At 45.4% G+C, this 23433-nt stretch overlaps 1 protein-coding gene across 4 annotated transcripts; it reads left to right on the top strand.

The window, feature by feature from the left end:
* The first annotated feature begins 4 nt into the window (after positions 1–4).
* On the top strand, positions 5–18866 carry HEXD (hexosaminidase D). 4 transcript variants are annotated; one of them, XM_032792760.2, is made up of 13 exons: positions 6–399; positions 2921–3063; positions 3744–3853; positions 5994–6081; positions 6913–7077; positions 8900–9083; positions 10763–10834; positions 12512–12707; positions 14301–14383; positions 15457–15535; positions 15618–15719; positions 16343–16432; positions 17518–18866. In XM_032792760.2, the coding sequence occupies exons 2-13, from the start codon at positions 2965–2967 to the stop codon at positions 17684–17686; spliced, it is 1437 nt and encodes a 478-aa protein (XP_032648651.1). In that variant the 5' UTR covers positions 6–399; positions 2921–2964; the 3' UTR covers positions 17687–18866. The 4 variants fall into 4 exon arrangements, with proteins under 4 accessions (XP_032648654.1, XP_032648651.1, XP_032648655.1 ...); XM_032792763.2 differs by lacking the exons at positions 12512–12707; positions 14301–14383 and having other exon boundaries at positions 5–399; XM_032792764.2 differs by lacking the exons at positions 6–399; positions 3744–3853 and having other exon boundaries at positions 2978–3063.
* The last annotated feature ends 4567 nt before the right edge of the window (positions 18867–23433 follow it).

Raw genomic sequence — 23433 nt, 5'->3', positions numbered from 1 at the left:
AGCAGTTCAGGCTAGAGCAATCCATGCCGGAGTGATCGGGCAGGCAAGAAAAAGCAAGTAGATAGGAGCAGTCATGTCAGAGCGATGAGCGAAACAGGCCTAAGCGATCTATACCAGAATGACAGAGCAGAAGGTATGAAAATTGATTGAGAGACAGGCCAATGCAATCTATATCAGAGTGATAGAGCATAGACGTGGTTAGAAGCAGGCCGTCCTAGAATAATAGCCTGTGAAGGGGCAGGCCAGAGTAATCCATGTCAGAGACGCTTGGAAAGCAGCCAGCACAAAGGCCAAATGAATCTATTACCGAATGAAGGCCGGCAGGGAAATGTGTGGCAGGACAGACAAGAGCAATCCATGCCAGAGAACGGAGCCCTGGAACTGTCTTGCTGCTGCTGGGTATGAGTGGGGTCGGGAAGAGCGTTAACCCTCGCGGTGCCGGGGCAGGGGGGTGCCGCTGGCCGGGCGGGCGCTGGACTTGGGGCGGGCGCGAAACCACGGCTAACCCTAGCGCCCACGAATCGTGAGTTGGCTCCAAATCCGCCAGACTTGCTCTGCCGGGGGGGAGTGGGGCTGCCCCGGCCGCCCCAGTGTGTGTGTGGGTCTGCAACTACCCCAGCCACCCCCAGTGTGTGTGTGCTGGGGGTTTCAACCGCTCCGGCAACCCCACTGGGGGGGTGGGTCTGCAACTGCCCCGACCACCCCAGTGTGTGTGTGTGGTGGGGGACTGCAACTGCCCCAGCCACCCCAGTGTGGGGGGAGCCTGCAATTGCCATGGCCACCTTAGTGCGTGGGTGGGGGGGTGGAGCTGCAACTGCCCTGGCCACCCCAGTGTGTGTGGGGGGGTCTGCAACTGCCACGACCACCCCCAGTGTGTATGAGGTGGGCATGGCCCCCTGAGGGGGGGCAAGTGGGGCAATTTGCCCCAGGCTCTGCAGGGGCCTCCGCGAGAATATAGCATTCTGTAGTATTGCAACTTTTTTTTATGGAAGGGGCCCCCGATATTGCTTTGCCCCAGGCATCTGAATCCTCTGGGTGGCCCTGGAGGTGGGGAAGGAGTTGCAACTGCCCCAGCCACCACCAGTGTGTGTATGGGGTGGGGAAGGGGCTCTGACTGCCCTGGCCACCCCCAGTGTGTGGTGGAAGGAGGCTGCAACACCCATACCCAGCTCCATGGGTGGGACCACCTACATCTGCCCATCCCTTGCCCTGCAACCAGTTCGTTCCCCCCAGATCCCTATCATGTCTCCCCCAGCCCCATCTCTGCTCCTCCTGCAGCTCTTGGGATCTTCACCACCACCACCCCACCAGGCCAAGGCGGGAGACAGCACAGTCCATTCTCCCCTTAGCTCTAAGGGTTCTTCCCCTCCCCTTCCAAGGCTGGGTGCTGCATCCAGGGGGAGCACAGGTGTTGTTCCATCCCTGCTGCTCACAGGAGGGATAGGGGAGCAGAGCCCTGATCTGCTCAGCTCTTCCTGCTCCTCTCCTCCTGTAAGAAACAGTTTCAGCTCCTGGGACTTCTTACAGACACTCTTTTTGGCTGCTCTTCTTCTGGAGGTGGGTGAGTGAGACAGGCTACCAATCAGAGAGGGATTGCCCTGCCCCCACATAAGCAGGACTGAAATTTACAAGAGGGCTAGAGGTTGTAGCCAGGTCAGACACACTCCCTGGCTCACTAGAGCTGGTGGTACTGGGTCTGAGATTCCAGCGGGCGCTGCCTGGCTAGTGCATCATTGCCAGGGATGGTGGCTTTGTAGGATGAGTTTTTCTTCAGTTGCCCTCAGCAAGGCCCACACAGCCTTAGGGACCTGCTTCATTACCCTCACTCAGCTCACTGCTCTCTGTGGCAAGGACAGAGGTGTGCCCTTTGGGGGAAGAGATAGCTCAGTGGTTTGAGCATTGCCTTGCTAAACTCAGCATTGTGACTTCAGTCCTTGAGGGGGCCATTTAGGGATCTGGGGCAAAAATCTGTCTGGGGATTGGTCCTGCTTTGAGCAGGGGGTTGGACTAGATGACCTCCTGAGGTCCCTTCCAACCCTGATATTCTATGAGTCTAATCACAAATCTGTCAGTGCTGCAGGAGATGAGGGAAGTCTTTCACTTTCCCAGCCCTGGGCTTTCTCTGAGGAGCAAAGAGTCGTCAAACTGTTCTGTCGCTAACTCAGCAGATGTGACTGTGAACAGGCCCTGGGAGCCCATGTGTGGCATAAGAAGGTGGTGTTTGATATCATTAATCTAATACCCTGTGGCCTCATACCAATGTCCAGACTCTCACTTGGAGAAATTTGGAAAGGGCGACACTGAGAGTTAAAAGTCAGAGAGGACATCTGTGGGAGAGGGCTGATTCCATGTTGTAAGTGAACAGAAGATGCAGCTAAAATACTTGGTGTTCCAGGCTACCCATTTATCTCAACTGTTTACTTACAACATAGAATCAGCCCTGTCCCACAGATGTCCTCTCTGACTTTTAACTCTCAGTGTCACCCTTTCCAAATTTCTCCATCTGTAGCACAGGGATAAGAATAACCTTTTTCTGCTTCCTCACAAAAGGGTAAAGAGGTTAAGTGGCTGCCTGTAAATCACATTTGGATCTTTGGGTAAAAGGTGCCACAGATGTGTAAAATTCACGACTGTCTCCATTGTGGAATTACAAGCCAGGAATCCCTTGTCCAGTTCTGCCCTCTCATGTGCCAGTCTCATGGATATAATGTAGCTGGGAATAGAACTGGGCCTGCGATCTGTGTTTCAGCACCAATGGTTTAGCTTGTGTTTTTAGTACAGTACCTTCTTATAAATGCAGCTCTTCCCCCGGTTAAGAAAATTGGGCTAAATCATGCTTACATGAGACTTCTGTATTTAAGACTGATATTTTATTGTGGGGGGAAATGCTCCGAGTAATAAGTTTGCTGCTCTCCTCAAGGTAAAATATTTGCTTTTGCTGAAGACTGTTGCCATGCTAAGAAGATGGAAGAAAACAAAATGACCGTCTCCTCACCATTTGGGCTGCACTTAGTGCACTTGGATCTCAAAGGTGCTCCACCAAAGGTCTCCTACCTGGCTGAGGTAACACATTTAATGCATGCAAGTGGGATTGTTGAATCATCTCCGAAATGATTCCAGTCCTCAGCTGGAGGTCACACTAGGGGTGTAATGCAAGAGAGTATGTAGTGATCCATATGGCTTTGATTGGGGGGGAGCAAAAAAATTGGTTTATCCAGAGGCCAGAATGTCTCAGTAGAACTTATTTAGGATGCTTACTGTAAACTGCAGTAACCTCAGTCCTTTCCTAGAAGGAAATAATGATTTAGGATTTCCACTTGTTGCAGATTAAGATTTCATTCTAGCCTCCTTCACCAGCACTCAATCCACCACGCACAATAACTGTAATGCTTTGCAGCTGCATAAAGAATTCAGATTCTAGTTAAGGAAAACCTTAAGCAGAGTTCTCTATCCAAGTGAAGCATCTGATTGTGGTTGTATCTGTTCACATTTGAGCCAACCAGCTCTGGGCTTCTTGATATCTTGGATCCTTATTTCACTGTGAATGAAGTACTCCACATTGGTGCCAGAGAGACTGCCAAAGAAAAGTTAAGATTCCTCCTCACATCCTGATGCCTTTGTTACCTTGGGAATTATGCAGGCCAGGACCTGTAAGACATGAGCTTGTTAAGCTTGTTCGTTGTGAACATGGATATCATTATTACAAGCCAGACACAGCTCTGCAGTGTTTCTTTCTCTTGCAGATCTTTCCTTTATTTCGTACCCTTGGTGCCAATGGCCTTCTCATTGAGTATGAGGACATGTTTCCTTATGAGGGAGAGCTGAAGCCACTCAGAGCAGAGCATGCTTACAGGTATTGCAGTCAAATGAATCTTGCAAGGGTTGTCAAGTGGCCTTCATACTGCTAGGGAGGAGGCTACAGGCTGAGTCCTGGTCTCTGACTCTTGGACTGACCATCTGGAGCAGCTGTAGAAGCGCCTGGGGGTGGGAGAGGAGTATCACATGCCGTTCTTAAGAGTCCAGAGGAATGATTGGTGAAGCTGCTACTGATGGTTTCCAAAGGTGTGTCATACAGCCCATGCATGGAAGGATGGTAGCTGCAATGGGGGCATAAGGAAAGTGAAAGTGCATTATGAATGGGATGAAGTTGCAACAGCAAGCCTCCCCTCAGTCCTAGGGTCAGGGGGGAATGGAGCAGAACATGTGCTGCTGGTGACTGTGTACACCTCTACCCCAATATAACGCGGTCCTCGGGAGCCAAAAATCCCTACCATGTTATAGGTGAAACCCCGTTATATCAGGGTAGCGGCGGCAGGACTCCAGTGGTAATTTAAAGAGCCCTGGGCTCTGGCAGCTGTGGGGAGCCCAGGCCCTTTAAATCGCCGGCTGAGCCCCAGCAGTGATTTAAAGGGCCCAGGGCTCCCCGCAGCAGCCGGAGCCCCGAGCCCTTTAAATCACCGGCCAAGCCCTGCTGCTGCAACCCTGGGATAGCAGCAGCAGGGCTCCAGGGGTGATTTAAAGGGCCCGGGGCTCCCCACAGCAGCTAGAGCCCCAGGCCCTTTAAAGTGCCGCCCAAGTCCCGCTGCCGGAACCCTGGGGTTACTGCGCTATATGCGAACCCATGTTATATCAGATCGCGTTATATCGGGGTAGAGGTGTATTTGCTGTTTCCCATTTGGGTCTGTCAGGAACACAGTTTTGGCATTTTCCTTGTTAAATTTTTCTGCATGTAAAATCAACCCTTCACTTTAAATCTGGTCCACAGTCTTGGGATCTTCTCTGTTGGGCCAAGTCAGGATTTGGCTGGGACTGCTGTCGGGAAAACTCAAGGAAGTAGTGCAGGCAATTCAGTAGATGAGACAGTTCTGTCCAATACAGCGCTGAGCTAAGGTGTGGTCTAATGTCCTGAACACGGGCCTGGGAGTCAGGAACTCCTGAGGTTCAATCTTACCTTTACCATTACCTCCCTCTGTGGCCCTGGGAAAATCACTTAACCTCTGTGTTGAGTGTCCCCAAGGGAATAATGATACTTACCTATCTGCCTTCTGGGGTGTTGCGAGATTAGTTATTGTAATGGCTGTACAACACTCTGAAAAGCATACAGAGCTATATCTGAGTGCCAAATACTTGTACTAGACTCAGGGCCAGCACTTCCATTGAGGCGAACTAGGCAATCGCCTAGGGTGCCAGGATTTTCGGGGGGTGGTATTTTGCCAGGGGGGGCGGCAGGCAGACTCCGGTGGATCTGCCGCAGTCATGCCTGCAGAGGGTCCGTTGGTCCGCGGCTCCGGTGGAGTGGTGGAGCTGCCGCAGGCATGCCTGCAGACGGTCCGCTGGTCCCGCGCGGCTCCGGTGGACCTCCACCAAAGCCGCGGACCAATGGACACTCCGCAGAAATGGCTGCGGCAGCTCCACTGGAGCCGCGGGTGCAGCGTGCGGGGTGGCGAAATGGCCGTGCGCGTAGGGCGCGAAAAATTCTTGCACTAGTCCTGACTCAACTGACAGCACAGCATGGTATGAAGCAGCTGCCAAAGATGCCAGCTTTTAGACTAGAAATAAAAGCAGGATCCTGACCTCACATGGTCACTAAGGATCCCAGGATAATTTTCACAGGTATAGGTAATATTAATCCTTGTATCCAGGCCAAATGCCAACGGAGGTGTTTCTGTTCTGCTCCATAAATACCCCTGCTTTCCAGCTGCATAAGGTAAATGCTTCCCTTCCAGTTGTTAGTGTTGCTGTCCAATGTTAATCTATGAAGCCTTTACCTGTGATTTCTGTCTATACAGTGAATTGCAGTCTGTACAGTCAGTAAAGCCTGTGGAGAGCTTTGGATAAAAAGTGCCTTATACATATGAGAGCATCATCCTTCTGAAATTGACATGGTCCTGGCTTTGGTTAACTCTAAAAACCCTGTCCTGGGATCCTGGTGTAAATAACCCAAGCTTGTGTACTCTCACTCTCTCTCGCTTTCTTTCTCTCTCTTTTCCTAGTGCCTCAGAGATTAAAGAGATTTTAAATTTGGCAGAATTGCATGAGTTAGAAGTTATCCCTCTGGTGCAGACCTTTGGACACATGGAAGTAAGTGCATGTCTGGATTTGGGGGATGTTGTGTAGGTTAGAGAGTTCTGGAAAGCAGGGAGTCGGCCATGGGTCATTGACGTTTCTAGTGTTTAGCATTTGGGGGATAATATTACTCTGCACTTTTAACAGCACCTTCCATCCAGCAATCCAGAGCACCCCAATGACACTGGTGAATTCATCCTTTCAACCTCTTCAGTGAGACAGGGAGTTCTCTTATCCCAGTTTTTATGTGGAAAAGCTGAGGCACAGAGGGGGGATGTGACTTCACAGCGGACATAAGTGGCAGCGCCAAGAATAGAACCCAGATCTCCCATTCCCAGGCTTTAACAACAAGATGATTTTTTCCTCCCCAGTAGATAAACTGACAGAAATTTTCTGTTGTAGAATTCCACCCCCCAGCCCAATCAGCCCTCCACACCACCTGCCTTGTCACCCCAGTCAGCACTTCCATCCCTGCTGTAGGTTTAGGCACCACAGACAATGCAGTTGTAACCTCCTGAGTTATCCATGTTACCCCCGTATACAAATGTTGGTTATAGCAGTGTGATGGGGTGCGCAGGTCCCTCTGATCTGGGAGAGCACCCACTGTTCAGCGGTGTCTGGGCTAAGATGCTCTATGGAAGGGTGGGAGCAGCAGAATGTGTCCTGCCTCTGCTGTGCCTGGCTCTGGCTTGTCCTCTGCCTCTGTCATTTTCCTGAGCACAGCAAAGTTTCCAAAATTGTAACGGTGGCATCCATTGGACCCCAAAGTGACATGAGACAGCACCATAGATGTGTTGATCTTGCAGTCATTTTGTGGTTCATCTGTACATCTCATCTCTTTTGTAGTTTGTCCTAAAACACCAAGAGTTTTCTCACCTCCGGGAGGTGGAGATGTTTCCAAACGCCCTCAGTCCACACAAAGAGGAATCCCTGATGCTGGTCAGTGCAATGATTGATCAGGTGGTGGCACTGCACGATGGCTTACGATGGTTTCACGTAGGCTCTGATGAGGTATGATTCTCCCTAATGACACAGTTTCTCTCAAGTGCTGAGGGACAAAGGAAAGGTTCACGCAGAAATCTTTTTGTGTTTGGGTGGACCAGGGACCCCGTGAATTTAGTGATGGATGCTGAGGACATATCTGAGTGGAATTTCCTATTCAGGCAAGGGAACCAGCAAGATTCCAGCTCTGAGAAGCTAAATCTAAAAGTCATTTTTAATTCTTAATATCTCTGATTGCAACAGAAGCAGTTTATTTTCTTTAATAGGTTGATCAAAAGTAAAGTACTAGCTCCAGAAGAGTGCTTCTAACTCAGCACTTGACTTGAGTAACCTTGGCTTAAAGGGCTTCACTTGGGATCAGATTTCAAACCTGAGGTCCTGACTGGTTATGTTCAACTATATATTAGCCCCATTATCCTGGCCAAATTCCTTCTTCTTAGTTAGGCTCTCTGGGGCAGGGACCGTCTTTTTTCTGTGTTTTTACAGCACCTAGCGCTATGGGGTCCTGGGCCATGACTCCTATCTGCTTCTGCAATGCAAATAATAAATAATGCAACATACATTCTGCTGACAAAAATGCTCCCGCAGTTTCTATTGGGTGACGTAGTCCTCTCTTCTTGCTGATATGTGCTGTTACGCAACTGCCACCAGCTATCCCAGAGGTAGCTGCACTTCACTGGTGTGCTGAGTGATTTCTGTCTGCAAAGTGGTTTGGTACGATACGGTCATATTAAAGTCCCAGAGAATCAAAGCCATATCTCCTCACTACACCACTTTATAGAAGTAGTGCCAGTTACATTGGTTAGGATTAGGGATTCTCATAATGAGAACATCCACAGTCACATGAATGGATATATAAAGAGCATTAGGCTGATGCACTTTTGTTCATTAACCATCTTGAAAACGCCGACCTACTTTTCCAGGATCATAATCTCTCCCTCACCCCTCTCCAAGCCCATTGATATCTACACATGATTTTCAGTGCCTTAACCTTGTTTCTAGCTGTGATGAGTTTTATGGAGAGCACCCAGGTAATTCTACAGGCAATTGGATGGCAGATGTACAGTCACCCTAAGGCAGAGAGCCCAACCCATAGGAACCTTAACCCTTGCCCCAAGTACCCCACCCAGAGGAAGTCTAACCCTAGAGTAAGGAGTCTTATCCATAAGAACTCTAACCCTAGCTCCAAGTACCCTTACCATAGGAACTCTAGCCCTAGGGTGCAGAGCCACATTCCAACATGCATCTCACTGTGTGATTTGAAAACAGGTGTGATGGCTCTTAGGTAAGCTGACAGGATTGTTCAGGCTCCTGGAGGAGTTGTACTTCAAGGTTCTGCCCACTCTTTCCAGGAGGTGGTTATTCTAACTTCCAGAGTCATTGAAAATGTTTTTTTTAAGTAGTTGAATTCATTAGGATATTTAACCCCTTCATTTCTGTGCAGACTTTCAGCCAGCACAGCACACGGGTCTTCAGAAGCCTGTAGAGGCCTCCCTGGGCTGTTGGAGCCCCCCACGAAAGCTGCTGAAACTGGAGTGCTCACGAGCTGTGGGATGGGATTTAAACAGAATTATAGGTCAATGTCTTACCAACGTGTGGATGCTCTGTGCTTGCTGCCTGCTACAGGCTCAGGGAGGCTTCGACAGGGAGCTTTCTTGGGAAACTCTGAGCTCATGTCTTCCTTTTGAATAGATGGGGAATCCATCCTTCCCTACCCTTTTCTCTTCTCTTTGATCAGCCAAAGGGAGAATAAGAGGAGACAGGGATGAAGGAAGAGACATATTAAAAGAGCCTCTATGATAAAGCAGTGTCTTTTGATTGGTGTCCCCAGGTGTACTATCTCGGTGAAGGGGAGGAGTCAAAACAATGGCTGCAGAAAGAAGAGAACAGCATAGAGAAGCTGTATCTGTCCCACATGAAAGCTGTTGCAAGTTGCATGGTCTCATCTCATCCGGAGGTGAAGCCCATTGTGTGGGATGATATGCTCAGGGGAGTGAGTGAGGAAACACTGACAGGTATGTGAGCTGGGCAGGACACCTCTCATAACTTTATAGCATAACAAACTCTATATACCCACTTTTGAATCAGACTGTATTGGGCAACTCGTCATTCAGTTGTGACAATTAGGAAGAGGTAAGAAGTGATTTCACAAAGAGCTAAGGAGAGGAGAGGGATTGCCCAGCAGTTAGAGCCCTAGCCTAGGACTCAGGAGTTCTGGTGTCAATTCCCTGCTTTGCTACAGATTTCCTAAGTGACTTTGGGCAAGTCACATAGCCTATGACTCAGTTTCCTCTCTATAAAATGGGGATAATAGCACTGCCCTACTCACAGGCCAGTCCTGAGGATAAATACATTACAAATAGTGAGGTGCTCAGATACTCTGGTAACAAGGACCATATAAGTACCTAACATAGATCAAGATGCCATGTACGGGTCTTTGTCTTCTCTTTCTGACCATTTAAAAAAAATCTCATGGAGCTTTATGTAAAGACAGAGGTTTGAATCAGTGTCCTTAGCCTCAACTTCCACACATGCCTGGGCAGTGTTTTGTGCACCAGTTAGTAGTTGCTCTCCACAGAAGTGCCTGCATGCCCATGATGCAGACTAACGGAGAGAAGCCATGACTGAGTGTCTTTGACATTGCTGTTTATCGCTGTGGATATGACAGCAATGTCCAGAACTGAATTGTGGGATTGCTCAGAGGCCTCGTTCACATTAGCCTTTTTCCAACTATTGCTAAACTTGGTGCAGCCTTGGTATAAATAGAGAGCCAGCCAGCCAGCAGCATTGTCACCACACTAGCATGAAGACCTGCTCTGAAGAGTTTAAAATGGGGTTTGGGTTAAACACTGAATTTTTGCAATGTTTACTGATGCTTGGCAGCAGCTTCTGCATGGCCAGGTATTCTTCAGTGTTTAAATCCAGGTGAATTACAGAGTAACTTGGGACCAAACCTGCACCTTTGTACATAGAGAATTTGCACTGAAGTTGGAAGAAGTTTGACATGTGCAAAGAATACAGGATCAACCCTTTGCACGATCCTTTGTTCCTGCAACCACATGCACTGGTAAGCCCAGGAGACTGATAATGAGACTGGCTAGAGATGAAAGACTCTTAGGCTATGTCAATTCTACCACCTATCTCAGCAAAACTTACGTCACTCTGGGGTGTGAATATTCCACCCCCCTGAGCGACATAAATTACGCCAACAGAAGCATTTGTCAATGGGAGAGCTTTTCCTGCCAACAAAGCTTATGCCACTTGTGGAGTTGGCGCTCTCCTGTCGGCACAGAGCGTCTTCACCAGATGTGCTGCAGCGGCGCAGCTGTACCAATACTTCAACTGATATAGCCTTAGTCTGGCCAATAGACAGGTGTCCATCCTATGGATGGTCACTAATTGATCTCTTTGTTGACAGTCTCAGGAAAGAATCTAAGGACTGAATGGAGCCTGAACTGCCTCTCACCTTGGAAGAGTCCTCTCTAAACCAGAGTTTGCAGGGAGAGGCCAGGAGGGACTTGCGCTCTGGAGCTGCCTGTGTTCTTGTCTGTTCTGTACGTAGAGAACATCTGCGTCCAAGGCTGACAAACCCATCCTGTGGGGTTTGATGCAGGGCTGATTACTGCAGCATTAACACACAAGCAGCTTTAACTGACCATTTTGCATCACTTAAAACAAATTCTGCTCCTTCTAGAGTCCGGGGTAGCTCAGCTGATGGAGCCAATGATTTGGGACTATGCAGCGGATCTTGATGAGGATGACAAAGGTTTGTACTGTTGGTTCTGAATTACTTGGAGCATGCAAAGTGCTCAGTTAACTTAAAAATGGCCAGTTTCTAATTCTTACGTCACATGGTCCACAGACACCAGAAGCTTTTGCTGTATTAAATAAACCTCCTCCTACTAACTTATATTAATATTAACTTATATTAATTTATAACAATCTCTGTAAGTTATGGAGACAACTATGCAGAATCTTGCTAGAATCTGTGCACGCTGATTTATTGCTCCTGGAAAGGTTTTCAGGGGGAGTATGGCCCCTTTCTAGCAGAATATATGGAAAGATGATCCTACCCTCCTCTTCTGTTAAATTGAATATAGACTTTAGGCATGTCACTTCTTTAAAAAGCACCTTATATTTGTCATCAAGAATCTCTCACCATTTTACACTGTCAAAATGAAGTTGTAAGCAAACCCCTTTGCTCTGACATCATGGCATTGTACCTGTTCCATCTAACTTTATTTTTCTCTCTCCACTCCTGTTGTGAAGGATTTTCATCTGTTAAAATCAGGATTTTCACACCTACCTGTCATCTTGTTTTTATTGGCCTGGGCATTCAGCATAGTCAATAAGGGATGTCATTTGAAAAAATCCTTAGCGTTGGCTTAACTCTGCTTCTGTTGAAGGTTAATGAGTGTTCGTCAGTGAGTCCAGTTAGGCCAATAGTGAGCCCTTCTGAAAATCCCACCCTAAAGGTCTCATACAAGTTCCCTGGAAGTCAGAGAAAAGGCTTGTATTTGATTCCCATGGGAGTTGGATCAAGACTTAAAAGATTTTGTATTCAAATGCTTAGGGTATGTCTATACTGCAAGAGCTATAGTGGCACACCTGCAGCTATGCCATTGTAGTGTAGACACTTTCTACAGTGATGGAAGAAATGTTTCCATTGCTGTAGTAAATCCACCACCTCAAGAGGTGGTAGCTAGGTTGATGGAAGAATTCTTCCATTGACCTGGCTGCGTCTATGTTTTTACAGCCCAGAGAAATGTAGCTTGATCGATCTGTGTTTTAGGTATAGACCAGGACTTAAGTGCTACAGTAACTAACAGTTATTTGGTGTTCCAGAGATTCAGGTATACACCCAGCTTTCTTAGCACTCTAGAGATGAAACTTAAATCTCCCAAGTGTTTGAATTCATTGGGTCTGATTTTCTTCTGATCTGCACCAATGTAAATCTTTGGGGGCAGTAACTTCTGATTTACCCCAGAGTGAAAGAAGGAATTGGCCCTGTGTGGACTCTGCTATAACAGCAGGGTATTCCAGATGCCCAATTCTGCAGTCCTTACTCAAGTGAGTAACACTTGGCCATGCGAGGAGTCCTCACATGAGTGAGGTTTTCAGAATCAGATCCTGAATGAAATACCTTGAGAATATGGGCGTGATCCTGTAGACAACAGGACTCTCACTAAAAGCTGGTAGGGAACATTTGCCTCCAAATGGACTTTGGCTTCAGAGCCTGCATCCAGAATAGCCTTTGGGGAACAAATGGACTGTGTGTCTCAATGAGTGAAAGTGTGACACGCTTATGGCCCCTTCTAGCTCAAACCCAGAGCTGTGTATCTTTTGAAGAAGAGTTCAGGATCCAGAATTTCTCTGAACAGGAGTAATGCAGCTAAAACTGAGCACCTTGTGCTGTACATGTCCCTTTGGTCTTATATTTCAGTGCTTCTCATAGAAAAGTACCGCAAGTGTGGCTTCCCCAAGCTGTGGTTTGCTAGTGCCTTTAAAGGAGCCACTGGGGCAAATCAGTCTCTAACCCTGATTGGACACCACCTAAAAAACAATCTCCAGTGGCTGAAAGTGGCAAACAGCACCCCTGCTGATATGCTCCAAGGCATCGCCCTGACTGGCTGGCAAAGGTAAGGGCTGTTCTTTAAGCAGTTCCATGGAGTGTATGCAAACAGATTCCCACCAAACAATATCCAGACAGGCATAAAGGGGCCCAGGATCCACAGGGACCAGAGAGTGCTGCAGGGAACTCGGGAATACTGCAGTGCCTCCTGTTGCTCGCTTATAGCCCCTCCCCGAGTTACTGAGTGTTGTTGATGGGTCTCAAAAGGTTCCTTCCAGTCCTCTGGCCCAGGAGCATTAAGGCCATGGAGCGTGGAGGGGAAAACTGAAGGCTCTTCAGGTCTAAATCCGACAACAATTAATATTTGCTCTACCTGGGAGTAAAAAACTCAGTTAACTCAACTACATTCTTAATGGGGGAGCTTGTGTTTTGCAGCACACTGGGTTAATCAGTGGAAATGACTCTTGTTGGAGACACATCCAATAGTTAAGTCTTAAGGCAAAATTAAGATTGGAATTTCAGCCTTTTTAAATGCTGCTTTGTGCCACCTTGAATTGGGTTTTATTTCACTCTTCTTTTGGGCGGGAGGGGGTGGAGGGGATGTATTGAATACACATTTATTACAGATTATTTTCTGCAGGTGCATGGAGACCACTTTACTCATCCTATGCTAATATTTAACATTGATAGGACTAATCCACATACCAACTAACTGGCCTGCAGACAATGATTATTTAAACAAACCATACCACAGGATGCCCTCAAAATTGTTTGCACTTTAAACTCAGATAGCACGAGTTATTTTTATCCTTCATGGGATGAAAATATGAATGTAGCTTGATCTCCCAGTCCAGTTAAACCCTTGAAAATGGGGGCTGCCCCATGAAATGTGGCCAGACACTTAGTTTCTCCTTCCAATGCCGCTCTAGTTAATACCCAAGTCCAGAGATGGAGTAGTTAAAAGAATAAACTATTGTAACGATGGTTTCAAATACCACAAAGCTGCGTGAGGAATTAATTGTAAGTATTAGAAGGAGAAAAGCGTTTCACAAGACAGAGGTATAATCTAAGATGGGGTAGGCAACCTATGGCACGCGTGCCAAAGGTGGCATGCAAGCTGATTTTAAGTGGCACTCACACTGTCTGGGTCCTGGCCACCAGTCCAGGGGGGTCTGCATTTTAATTTAATTTTAAATGAAGCTGCTTAAACATTTTAAAAACCTTATTTACTTTACATACCACTATAGTTGAGTTGTATATTATAGACTTATAGAAGAGACCTTCTAAAAAGGTTAAAATGTATTACTGGCATGCAAAACCTTAAATTAGAGTGAATAAATGAAGACTCAGCACAGCACTTCTGAAAGGTTGCCTACCCCCGATCTAAGATAAGGCCAGAAATCCCGAGTTCTAATTCAGGCTTTGGCCCTGGTTTTCCTTGGGCAAATTACTTAATCTGTTTCTCAGTTTCCTCATCAGTAACAGAGGTATAATTATCCCTTTGTACCTTGGAGGGGGAGTTAGGATGTGCATTATCCTGAGAGATGGACTAATGTTTATAAAACACTTCAAGACTGTTGGATGAAATGTTAACATTTAGCACATTTATAACACCTATTTACAGGAAAACATTGACTGAATGGACATTTATTTATTTCAGGTATGACCACTTCTCTGTCTTATGTGAGCTTCTTCCAGTGGGAATCCCATCACTAGCCGTGTGTCTACAGGCACTACAGAACGGTACACACTGCCTATATCCTCTATCAGAGCTAATACCTATTCCAAAGGAAAGTTAACTGTGACTAAAGTTCTGCAAGATCAAACCACCTCTTAAATGTAGCAGGCATGTCTCTGATCATGAACTTTGTTAGATTATAAACAATGTGTTTCTGATCTAATTTCATACCCTTTATAGGCACACAGGCATGACTATGGTAATAGCAGCTGCTGTGGTTTCCACTCATTGTGTGGTTCCATTAATTTAATAAAGAACCTTATTATACTAATCCCCTTGTGTTTTTGAGTAGTGTATAAATTGACACTGATTTCCTTTCTCAAGTGTAATCTTTTTTAGCATTAGAAGCTATGACTTGGTTTTGAAACAAATCTGGTTAAACTGATTTTTTACTCATTGCTCATACAGAAATGAAACTAGTTACACATAGACCACATTTCAGTCTAAGGTCTTGTCTACACCCACAAGTTGTTCTGCTTAAACTATACCAATGTGGATAAAGGAGGACAGCCCCCCTAAAATGGATGCAGCTATACCAGCATAAAGGTGCTTATAGCAGTATAGCTTATTCCCAGATGTATAACTGCATCCACACTAGCAATTGAATCGGTATAACCATTTCAGGAAAAAAAGACCCTTACCCTGAATAGTTATACTGGTAGACTAGGCCTTATCCTGTAGAATTCTGCAAGGGTCAGTTCTGGCTTCTGCATTTCTTATTTTGGGGGCTGGGAAAGCCTCCTGAAACTTTGTCCTGAAAACTAAGACAATCTAAAAATATTAAGAGGGAAATGCAATGTAAAGAAAACTAGGCAGACAGGCCTGGGGTGGCAGTAGTAATTTCTCAATGGAGAATTAACACGCTGTACTGAAGTCTGTAGGGAGGATTTTCATAAGTACTCAGTTTTGGCCTAACCCTGCTTCTGTTTAAGTGAATGTGAGTTTTGCCATTGACTTCAGTGGAAGCAGAGTTAAAATCCCTCCTTACTTGTATTATAGCCATTTGTGTCCCCATTTTACCATTAGAGGCTTCACTTTTCCTCTGCTTCGCTCTTACTTTTGACTGTCCTTTGCCCAGGTGGCTATTCTGAAAAGGTTAAAGAAAATGTGGAGAAACAGCTGGGGCTCTCAAGTCTGGAAATCGACACTTTCATGAGGTAAAGCCCCACTTGCAGGATTCAGATGCTTCCTGTTGTGTTGTGATGTAATTCTGGAGACTGACACATTCTCTTTGGACAGTGAAAGTTCAGGGACCTTTCCAGGGAGTGACATCTTCACACTTGTGACTCAGGTCTGCTTCTATCTGAAGCCCTCAGTAGATGAACTTCTTGAAAGAAACAGGTAAGAAAAAAAATCAACTTGGTATTTTTGCTGTCTCCTCATAAGTGATTGGCCCATAATGTACATAAATGGTGCAAGAAAACTTAAATTGACTTCTCTAAGGTGGCTAATGTTCTTAGTTGTGAAGCTTAGTGGGTGGCTAAGGTGTTACATGACCCTCTGCTCTGAAATAGAGTGATACCAGCAGAGGATAACACATTTAGACCTGGATTCAGCAAATTGCCCAAACACTTGCTTAAGTCCATCCCTTTTATCACAGCACATCCTTAAATTCTTTGCTGAATCAGGGTTTTACTGCGATTGAAGACAAAATGTAATTTCTGAACGTTCTAGTGGGAAAATGATTAATGTTTAAGTTATAAAGGCAAAATATTGTGCCTTAGGACACAAACCATCATTCTCAACCAAATTCAAAGGTGATGTGTAAAATGGCATAAATTAGACTCCCTTACACTAATTTAGACTGCATTAAATCCATTCTACAACTGTGCAAGAGTGTCTACATCAGTGTGAGGGAGATTCCAACTTAAACTACTTCTTCAGGCCTCAGTCTGGCCTGCAGTCGTCTGTCCCCATCAGTCACTGCTGTTTCAAGGAATATTCAGGCTGAGATGTATTTTCAGGTTTGTCACAGGCTGGTTCAGCCCCTACCACAGAAAGAGGAGGATCGTTCATCCTATAATGATGCATCATTTTCAGCCAGATGCACTAAGGTAACTCAACACTCCACTTTGCAAGATACTGGAAATAAAGCTTGTGTTTAAAACATAATTCTGTGATTTCAAGCTTGAGCACCCCTGTTTGGAATAAGTCAACATTAAGCAACCTAGTTGTTATAAAACAATCGAACATGAAGCATATAGGTTTTGGGAAGACAGCTACTCAGAAAGGAAATGACTATGCAGTGGCAGGATCTGGAATAGAAGCCAATCCTCTGACTCCGAGTCCACTGCCAATGCAATTCATGGTCTTGTTTAGTATATCAGTGTATATTTTTATCCATTTAAATTTTCACAGTTGTGGGAAATCACGGGGGTGGAGGAGGTCAGATAATAATTATTTGACAGACGTTGAGATTCAAATAATTAAAGCTTTATAAGCCAGCTGTTTTAGCAGAGCTGTAAATACATGCTTTTAGGCAGCATTCATTACAACACATTTTATACTCATTAAGGTGGGGCACACACAAGTAAGGTTCTCAACCAGAATTCCTATCATCAATGGAAATTCTTTTTGGTTGGTTTGTGTGTGTATGTATGGTGAAATCAACATTTACCAATAAAAATCTAATCCTTCCAAAGTTAAAACCTATTTTGTCAATTCATACGTTATGCTGATTTTTTAAGAGTTACTATGGCAAGGGGAATTTAAGTTTCAAAAACTGCTTTAGTGACTTAAATCTCTACTAATTCAAGGTCAGGTTTCAAATACAAAAAAAAAAAAAGGCACAGTTCCTCATTAACTTATACACCTTTGCACCATTTTTTAAAACCACTGAATGAGTGAGATGCAGAAGTTAACTGCCCTCAAAATGTAAGGTACAGTCCTGCAGCTTTAAATCCATTGCAGTCCTGTAAAAGATACGTCCTTTCCTGCAGGAGAAGTGAAACTTTAAAGCTCCAGCACAGTATGCTAGAATTCCATTTCTTCTCTCTGCAAAGCGTCACCTGGTGATCTCATCTCATCTCTTTTGTCATGACTTAATTGCAGATGTAGTTGGTGCAGTTGACTAATAATTCTGGTGAAGAACATGAACTGTAGCATGCTCTGTTCACTTCTTCCTTTGATTTCTGTTTAGTCTTCTAGCCAAGTGGAATGCTGTGATGCAAGAGCTTCAAGCAGCCCTTGAGAGAGTTTTCTACATGTGTACCCTAGAAGAGTGGATGGAGGAGAATGTCCATCCCAGCTTGCACAAATTGCAGGAAGTAGTGGATGATCTAGACAAAGCAATACAAGGACAATCCTAGCTGCCCTCAGAAACTGCCAAATGTCTTGTCTGAGACCCTGGCTGGTGCAAATTCGTGAGTAACTGTATAGCCAGAGCTTAAACCACCCATGGAATAAAGTGGTTGCAACTTCACTGAAGCTGAGTTGGACCATATCCACTGCAAGGAATTTGAAGCTAGAATGACGAAGTATGAAGATGTGGGGTTCTATCTTTAGCTCCAACCAATGCCGAAACACAGCCTCTGAAATCAGCTACAGCAATGTGCGTACTTGACAAGACTTACTCCTGCGTATAACAATGAAAGCAAGAATGAGGCCAAGCTTGGCTGTGTCCTTAGTAGTGAGAGTATAGGGAAAGGAGAAAGTGCATCAAGACAGATTTTGAATTTCAAAAATCTTTCTCTTTAGGGTAAAAGTGACCTGAAAAAGTAATGTGGCAAATTCCAGTCATTCACCAGTATGAGCTGAATGCCCCCCAAGATTCTGCATACTTCTGCCTTGTTGTAGGTCTTTATCTCCTTCCATTATGGTCATCTGATTCTTGCTCAGAGGCAGTGTTCCAGTATGCATCCTACTGCAGCATCATGACAAAACTTCAGTCAATCCGTGGCTCTCGATACGTTCTGTTTGTGACATTCTGAAGTATAGAAAGGAATTTTAAAAAACAAAAAGCCTACATCCAGCTTTGAGCAGCTTCAGATCTGGAACTGAAGGTCACAACTTGACCTTTTAAAAAAAAAAGTTATTAAAATACAGGTCTTAACTGCCTTTTTAGGAGAACAGGAGAGGATTTCAATGGACTTACAGGACTTGAAATGAGAGGTGGGAAATGAAGTTTTGGTAACATGCTGAACACTGCAGTCTGATTATTTGAGGAAGTTTCTTAAAGCCTCTCAACATAACAGAAAAGTACCCAAATCACTTCAGACACCCTTCAGTTGTTAGCTTCATAACTATAAATCTGACTTTTGTTGCATCTACTTGCAAAGTTAGAAACTAGTCTGAAGTCAATAGAAAGACACCCACAGGCTTTTGGTGCTTGAGGTGAGGACTCTTAATGGTTTATAGACAAGTTCATGTTTCATAGCTCTTGTAAACTGGTTAACAAGCATATTGTAACTACTGGGCACAAAATAAGTCAGTGAAAACCAGATATTCCAAGTGTGACTTTACAATAAACATTCAAAATACCTTTTAAAATGTTTGCTTTGTTCATTGCTTTCTTGAAACATCTAAATACAGAGTTTAAAGAACGGGTATGGGGCCAAGTTCTAATGTCTACTTTTAAATTAGCATATATCTGAACTACTGAGAAATGCAGAGAGATACAATAAATGGGGAGAGGCAGTGCAGAGTGGGATTCACAAAAGCTATCTCACTAGGCAGCTCCTTGCCTAAAGTAGCCAGTGGGAGATGCCAATCTGAGGGGGGCATGCTAAGCCCATCCCTCTTGGAGATAGGTGCTTAAGTGCTAGCTGCAGGGACATGCATCCCTCTACTTGGGATTCTCAGCTGTGACCCCTCTACATAGGCATCTAAGCTATTTTTGCAAGAAGGAGGCCTTCCTTCAGCTTTTAGCCCAGTGGTTAAGGTACTCACCTGGGATGCAGGAGAGCCTTGGTTCAAGTCCCCTCTGCCATCTCAGGTGAGTGCTCTAACCAGTGAGCTATTCTGATGTCTATTTCAATATCTCCTGTGCAGGCTGTCCACTGTGGATAAATACTCCTACTTTCTACACTACTGTAAGGCCTGGTCTACACAGGGGTGGGGGAGTCGATGTAAGATACGCAACTTCAGCTACAGGAATAGCGTAGCTGAAGTCGACGTATCTTATTTCAACTTACCTCCCATCCTCATGGCACGGGATCAACGGCCGCGGCTCCCCCATCAACTCTGCTTCCGCCGCTCTCCCTGGTGGAGTTCCAGAGTCGACGGGAATGTGTTCAGGGATCGATATATCATGTCTAGACGAGACATGATATATCGATCCCCGATAGATCAACTGCTACCTGCTGTCATAAACAGATAAGAAAAGTTAATAGCACAGAAGTACTTTATATCTCTTTGACTGTAAAGGGTTAACAAGTTCAGTAAGCCTGGCTGTCACCTGACCAGAGGACCAATCAGGAGACAGGATACTTTCAAATCTTGAGGGAGGGAAGTTTCTGTGTGTGCTGTTAGAATTTGGTTGTTGTTCACTCTGGGGGCTCAGAGGGACCAGACGTGCAACCAGGTTTCTCTCCAATCTCCCTGATACAGGCTCTTATAGATTCAAAATAGTGAGTACTAGATAGATAAAGCGAGTTAGGCTTATGTTTGTTTTCTTTATTTGCAAATGTGCATTTGGCTGGAAGGTGTTTTAATTGTGCATTTGACTGGAAGGAGTTTAATTGTGTATTTGGCTGGAAGGAGTTCAAATTTGTATTTTGCTGAAAGGATTTTAATTTGTACTTGTATACTTAGGCTGGGAGGGTATTTCCAGTGTCTATAGCTGAAAAACCCTGTACCTAATCCATCTTAAATTTACAAAGATAATTTTTACTGTTTTTCTCTCTTTAATTAAAAGCTTTTCTTGTTTAAGAAACTGATTGTTTTTTTATTCTGGTGTGAGACCCCAGGGGACGGGGTCTGGATTCACCAGGGAATTGGTGGGGAGAAAGGAGGGAAGGGGGAGAGAGAGGCTAATTTCTCTCTGTGTCAGGATTACTTTCTCTCTCAGGAATAGTCTGGGAGAGGGAAAGAGAAGGAGGGAGGAAGGTGAATTGTCCTCTCTGTTTTGTAATTCAAGGAGTTTGAATCACAGTGATCTTCCAGGGTAACCCAGGGAGGGGAAGCCTGGGAGAGGCAACGGTGGGGGAAAGGGTTTACTTTCCTTGTGTTAAGATCCAGAGGGTCTGGGTCTTGGGGTTCCCCGGGCAAGGTTTTGGGGGGACCAGAGTGTACCAGGCACTGGAATTCCTGATTGGTGGCAGCGCTACAGGTTCTAAGCTGGTAATTAGCTTAGAGGAATTCATGCTGGTACCCCATCTTTTGGACGCTAAGGTTCAGAGTGGGGAATTGTACCATGACACCTGCCAATCCAGCTGGTAGTCTGGACATACCCTAAATGTCCTTGCCTCAAAGAAGTGGGCCTTTGGTTCACTGTATATGATATGCCTGGCTCTGGACTTCTGGGGAATAAACAAAGATGGGTTAGCCTCAGGACGTTTGGCTCAGTTCAGATAAGCCCTTTTTTAGTTCTTTTCATCAGTAGATCTCAAAGCATTTTACAAGGAGGTCAGTATCATTATCTCCATTTTACAGGTGGTGAAAGTGAACCACAGAAAGGTGAAGTGGGTTGCCCAAGGTCACCCAGGAGGCCAGTAGCTAGCTGGGAATAGAAATCAGGGCTCCTGAGTCCCCGTCCAGTGCTCTAATCAGAAGCAATGTTATTCATGGTGGGAAGTGGAAGGGATTTAAATAAAGGTCTGATTGTTTAAAATGTTACCATCTCACTACAGAATGCTAGTTCCCCCATACCTTTACAGATGTGCCTTAGAAATAAAGCCCAAATTAGACTTTAACACTTCAAACTCATTTATCTTCATTGGTCCATGCAGCTTCCCAATCCCAGCTGTCTGGGACAGTGCTGCCACACCCCCTGGCTTGAAGTAGTAATAACAAACACCAAATATGTGGTTTCCACCATTAACACCCGCACTATAAAAATTGTTCCAGCACCCCTGGACTAGGTCTCATGTTACTGGCTGAAGGAGCTTCACTAACACCTAGACTGGCAGATGCCTGCTTTAATTCTCAAAACTTGTAGCCACACAGTCCCTTACTGTTTACATTGGTAGGCCTCTTCTTTCTGTCCTGCAGACAGCTGCTCCATTCTCTGTTATCTGACCAGCAGCCTGTACATATGCCATTTTGGTTTCATTCAGTGGCTCTCAACCTTTCCAGACAACTGTACCTCTTTCAGGAGTCTGATTGGTCCTGCATACTCTCAGAGTTTCACCTCTCTTAAATGACTTGCTTACAAACTCAAACATAAAAATACAAAAGTGTCCCAGCACACTATTACTGAAAAATTGCTTTCTTTCTCCTTTTTACCATATAATTATAAATCAGTTAGAATATAAATATTGTATTTATCAGTGTATAGTATACAGAGCAGTATAAACAAGTCATTTGCCTGTATGAAATTTTAGTTTGTACTGACTTCACTAGTACTTTTTATGTAGCCTGTTGTTAAATGTCTAGATGAATTGATGTACCCCCTGGAAGACCTCTGTGTACCTCCAGGGATACATGTACCCCTGGTTGAGAACCACTGGTTTAATTCACCCTTGAAGTCAGCAGTAAGACCATGACTTCCCCATCTCATGCCTGCTTCCCCACTGGACCCATAGGGTTGGGAATGAAAGGCAAAGGTTCGATCTTAGTCCTGTCTGTCCCTTGGAGTCAAAGATAAACATGTTCTTGCACGCTTTGCTGGACTGGAGTCAGCATGCTCAAAATTTTACAGAATCAAACTCTTAGTCAATCTCCCACTGAAACCACTTGTTCTTCTTTGAGTATGTCCCTCTATTGGTGCGGTACCATAGGATGTGCCACATGCCCATGCGCTCTTGACCAGATTATGCAAAGCAGTGTCTGCGGGCCCATGCCTGCACAGAGCAGCTGCTCGTGCTTCCCAAGAGGGCATATAAGATGGCACAGACCCACTGCCATTCAGTTCCTTCTCAACTGCCCGCAACTCTAGGTGGACTTTCTTCCTGCCTTTTCTTAACATAGCGATTTACTTAGTGGTTTTCTTTTTTCTTTTATTTCCTTGTTTAGTTATTTTATCTTTTTACCTTAATTTTAGCACAGTTGTGTTTGGATGGGGCAGCTACTCCCTGCCCCCCTGCCTTTTCCCTTTAAAACTGCTGGTTTGGGTCTTCTAGCTCTCCAGGTTATGCCACAGACCTCAGAGTTCAGACCCATTATAGGTCTTTTCCCCATAGTGATGGGCATTCAAGCTGTGTCAGAGACAGCACGTCTTGTCAAAGTGTAAGGTCTGTATGGGATTTAAAGGCAGGTCCTAGAAAGAGACAGAGGTTAGACTGAAGTTCCTTCTAATGGCGCTCACTAGCGCTAGTGAGGTCTGCTTACCACCCTGTACATTGGCCTCAGCATTCCAGGCTGTTCCAGTGGCTACTGCAGCTGCAGCAGCACCTTCAGAGGCTAGGACAGCCAAGAAATAGAAGCCTCTTTCCTCTATCAGGGAAACGAAGAAGAGAGATGGGTCACCCCCTAAATCCCACTCAGAGACCTCTCATTCCTTAAGGGGTACAGCTGAGGCTCCATCAGATTCCTGCACTGACCCACCAGTACCACACAAGCAGCAGCATGCAGAGAAGGCTTCTAAGAGACAGTACAGGGAGCTGTCTACCTTGGTACCAATCTGGTTTACAATATAACCCAGTTTGTGCAATTTCTGGCAGGGAGGAGGCAGAAGTTGTGCATACCCTCCTCTACATTGAGGGAAGAGGCGAATTTCATAAAATTTTGAGTTTGTTCTCCAAGGAGGGGACATCTGGGTGTTGTGGAAAGCCCCTTGAGCTGAGCCTTCTCAGAGCGGATTTGTCTCTCTGTGCAGCTGGGTGTGGCCCTGCCTGTGTGCCTGGAAAAGCTAGGGAGCCTAGCCCAGCAAGACCGGGTAAAAGGGAGCACAGGCTGGCAGAACAGTATGCCTCAGTGGCATACCAGCACATCAGGTGACTTCCCAAGGTGTCCAACC

This window comes from Chelonoidis abingdonii, chromosome 13, assembly GCF_003597395.2.
Source record: "Chelonoidis abingdonii isolate Lonesome George chromosome 13, CheloAbing_2.0, whole genome shotgun sequence".
In the NCBI taxonomy this organism is placed as follows: Eukaryota; Metazoa; Chordata; order Testudines; family Testudinidae; genus Chelonoidis; species Chelonoidis abingdonii.
The sequence above is the reverse complement of the archived record's forward strand: the minus strand, read 5'-3'. Positions and strand labels throughout refer to the sequence as shown.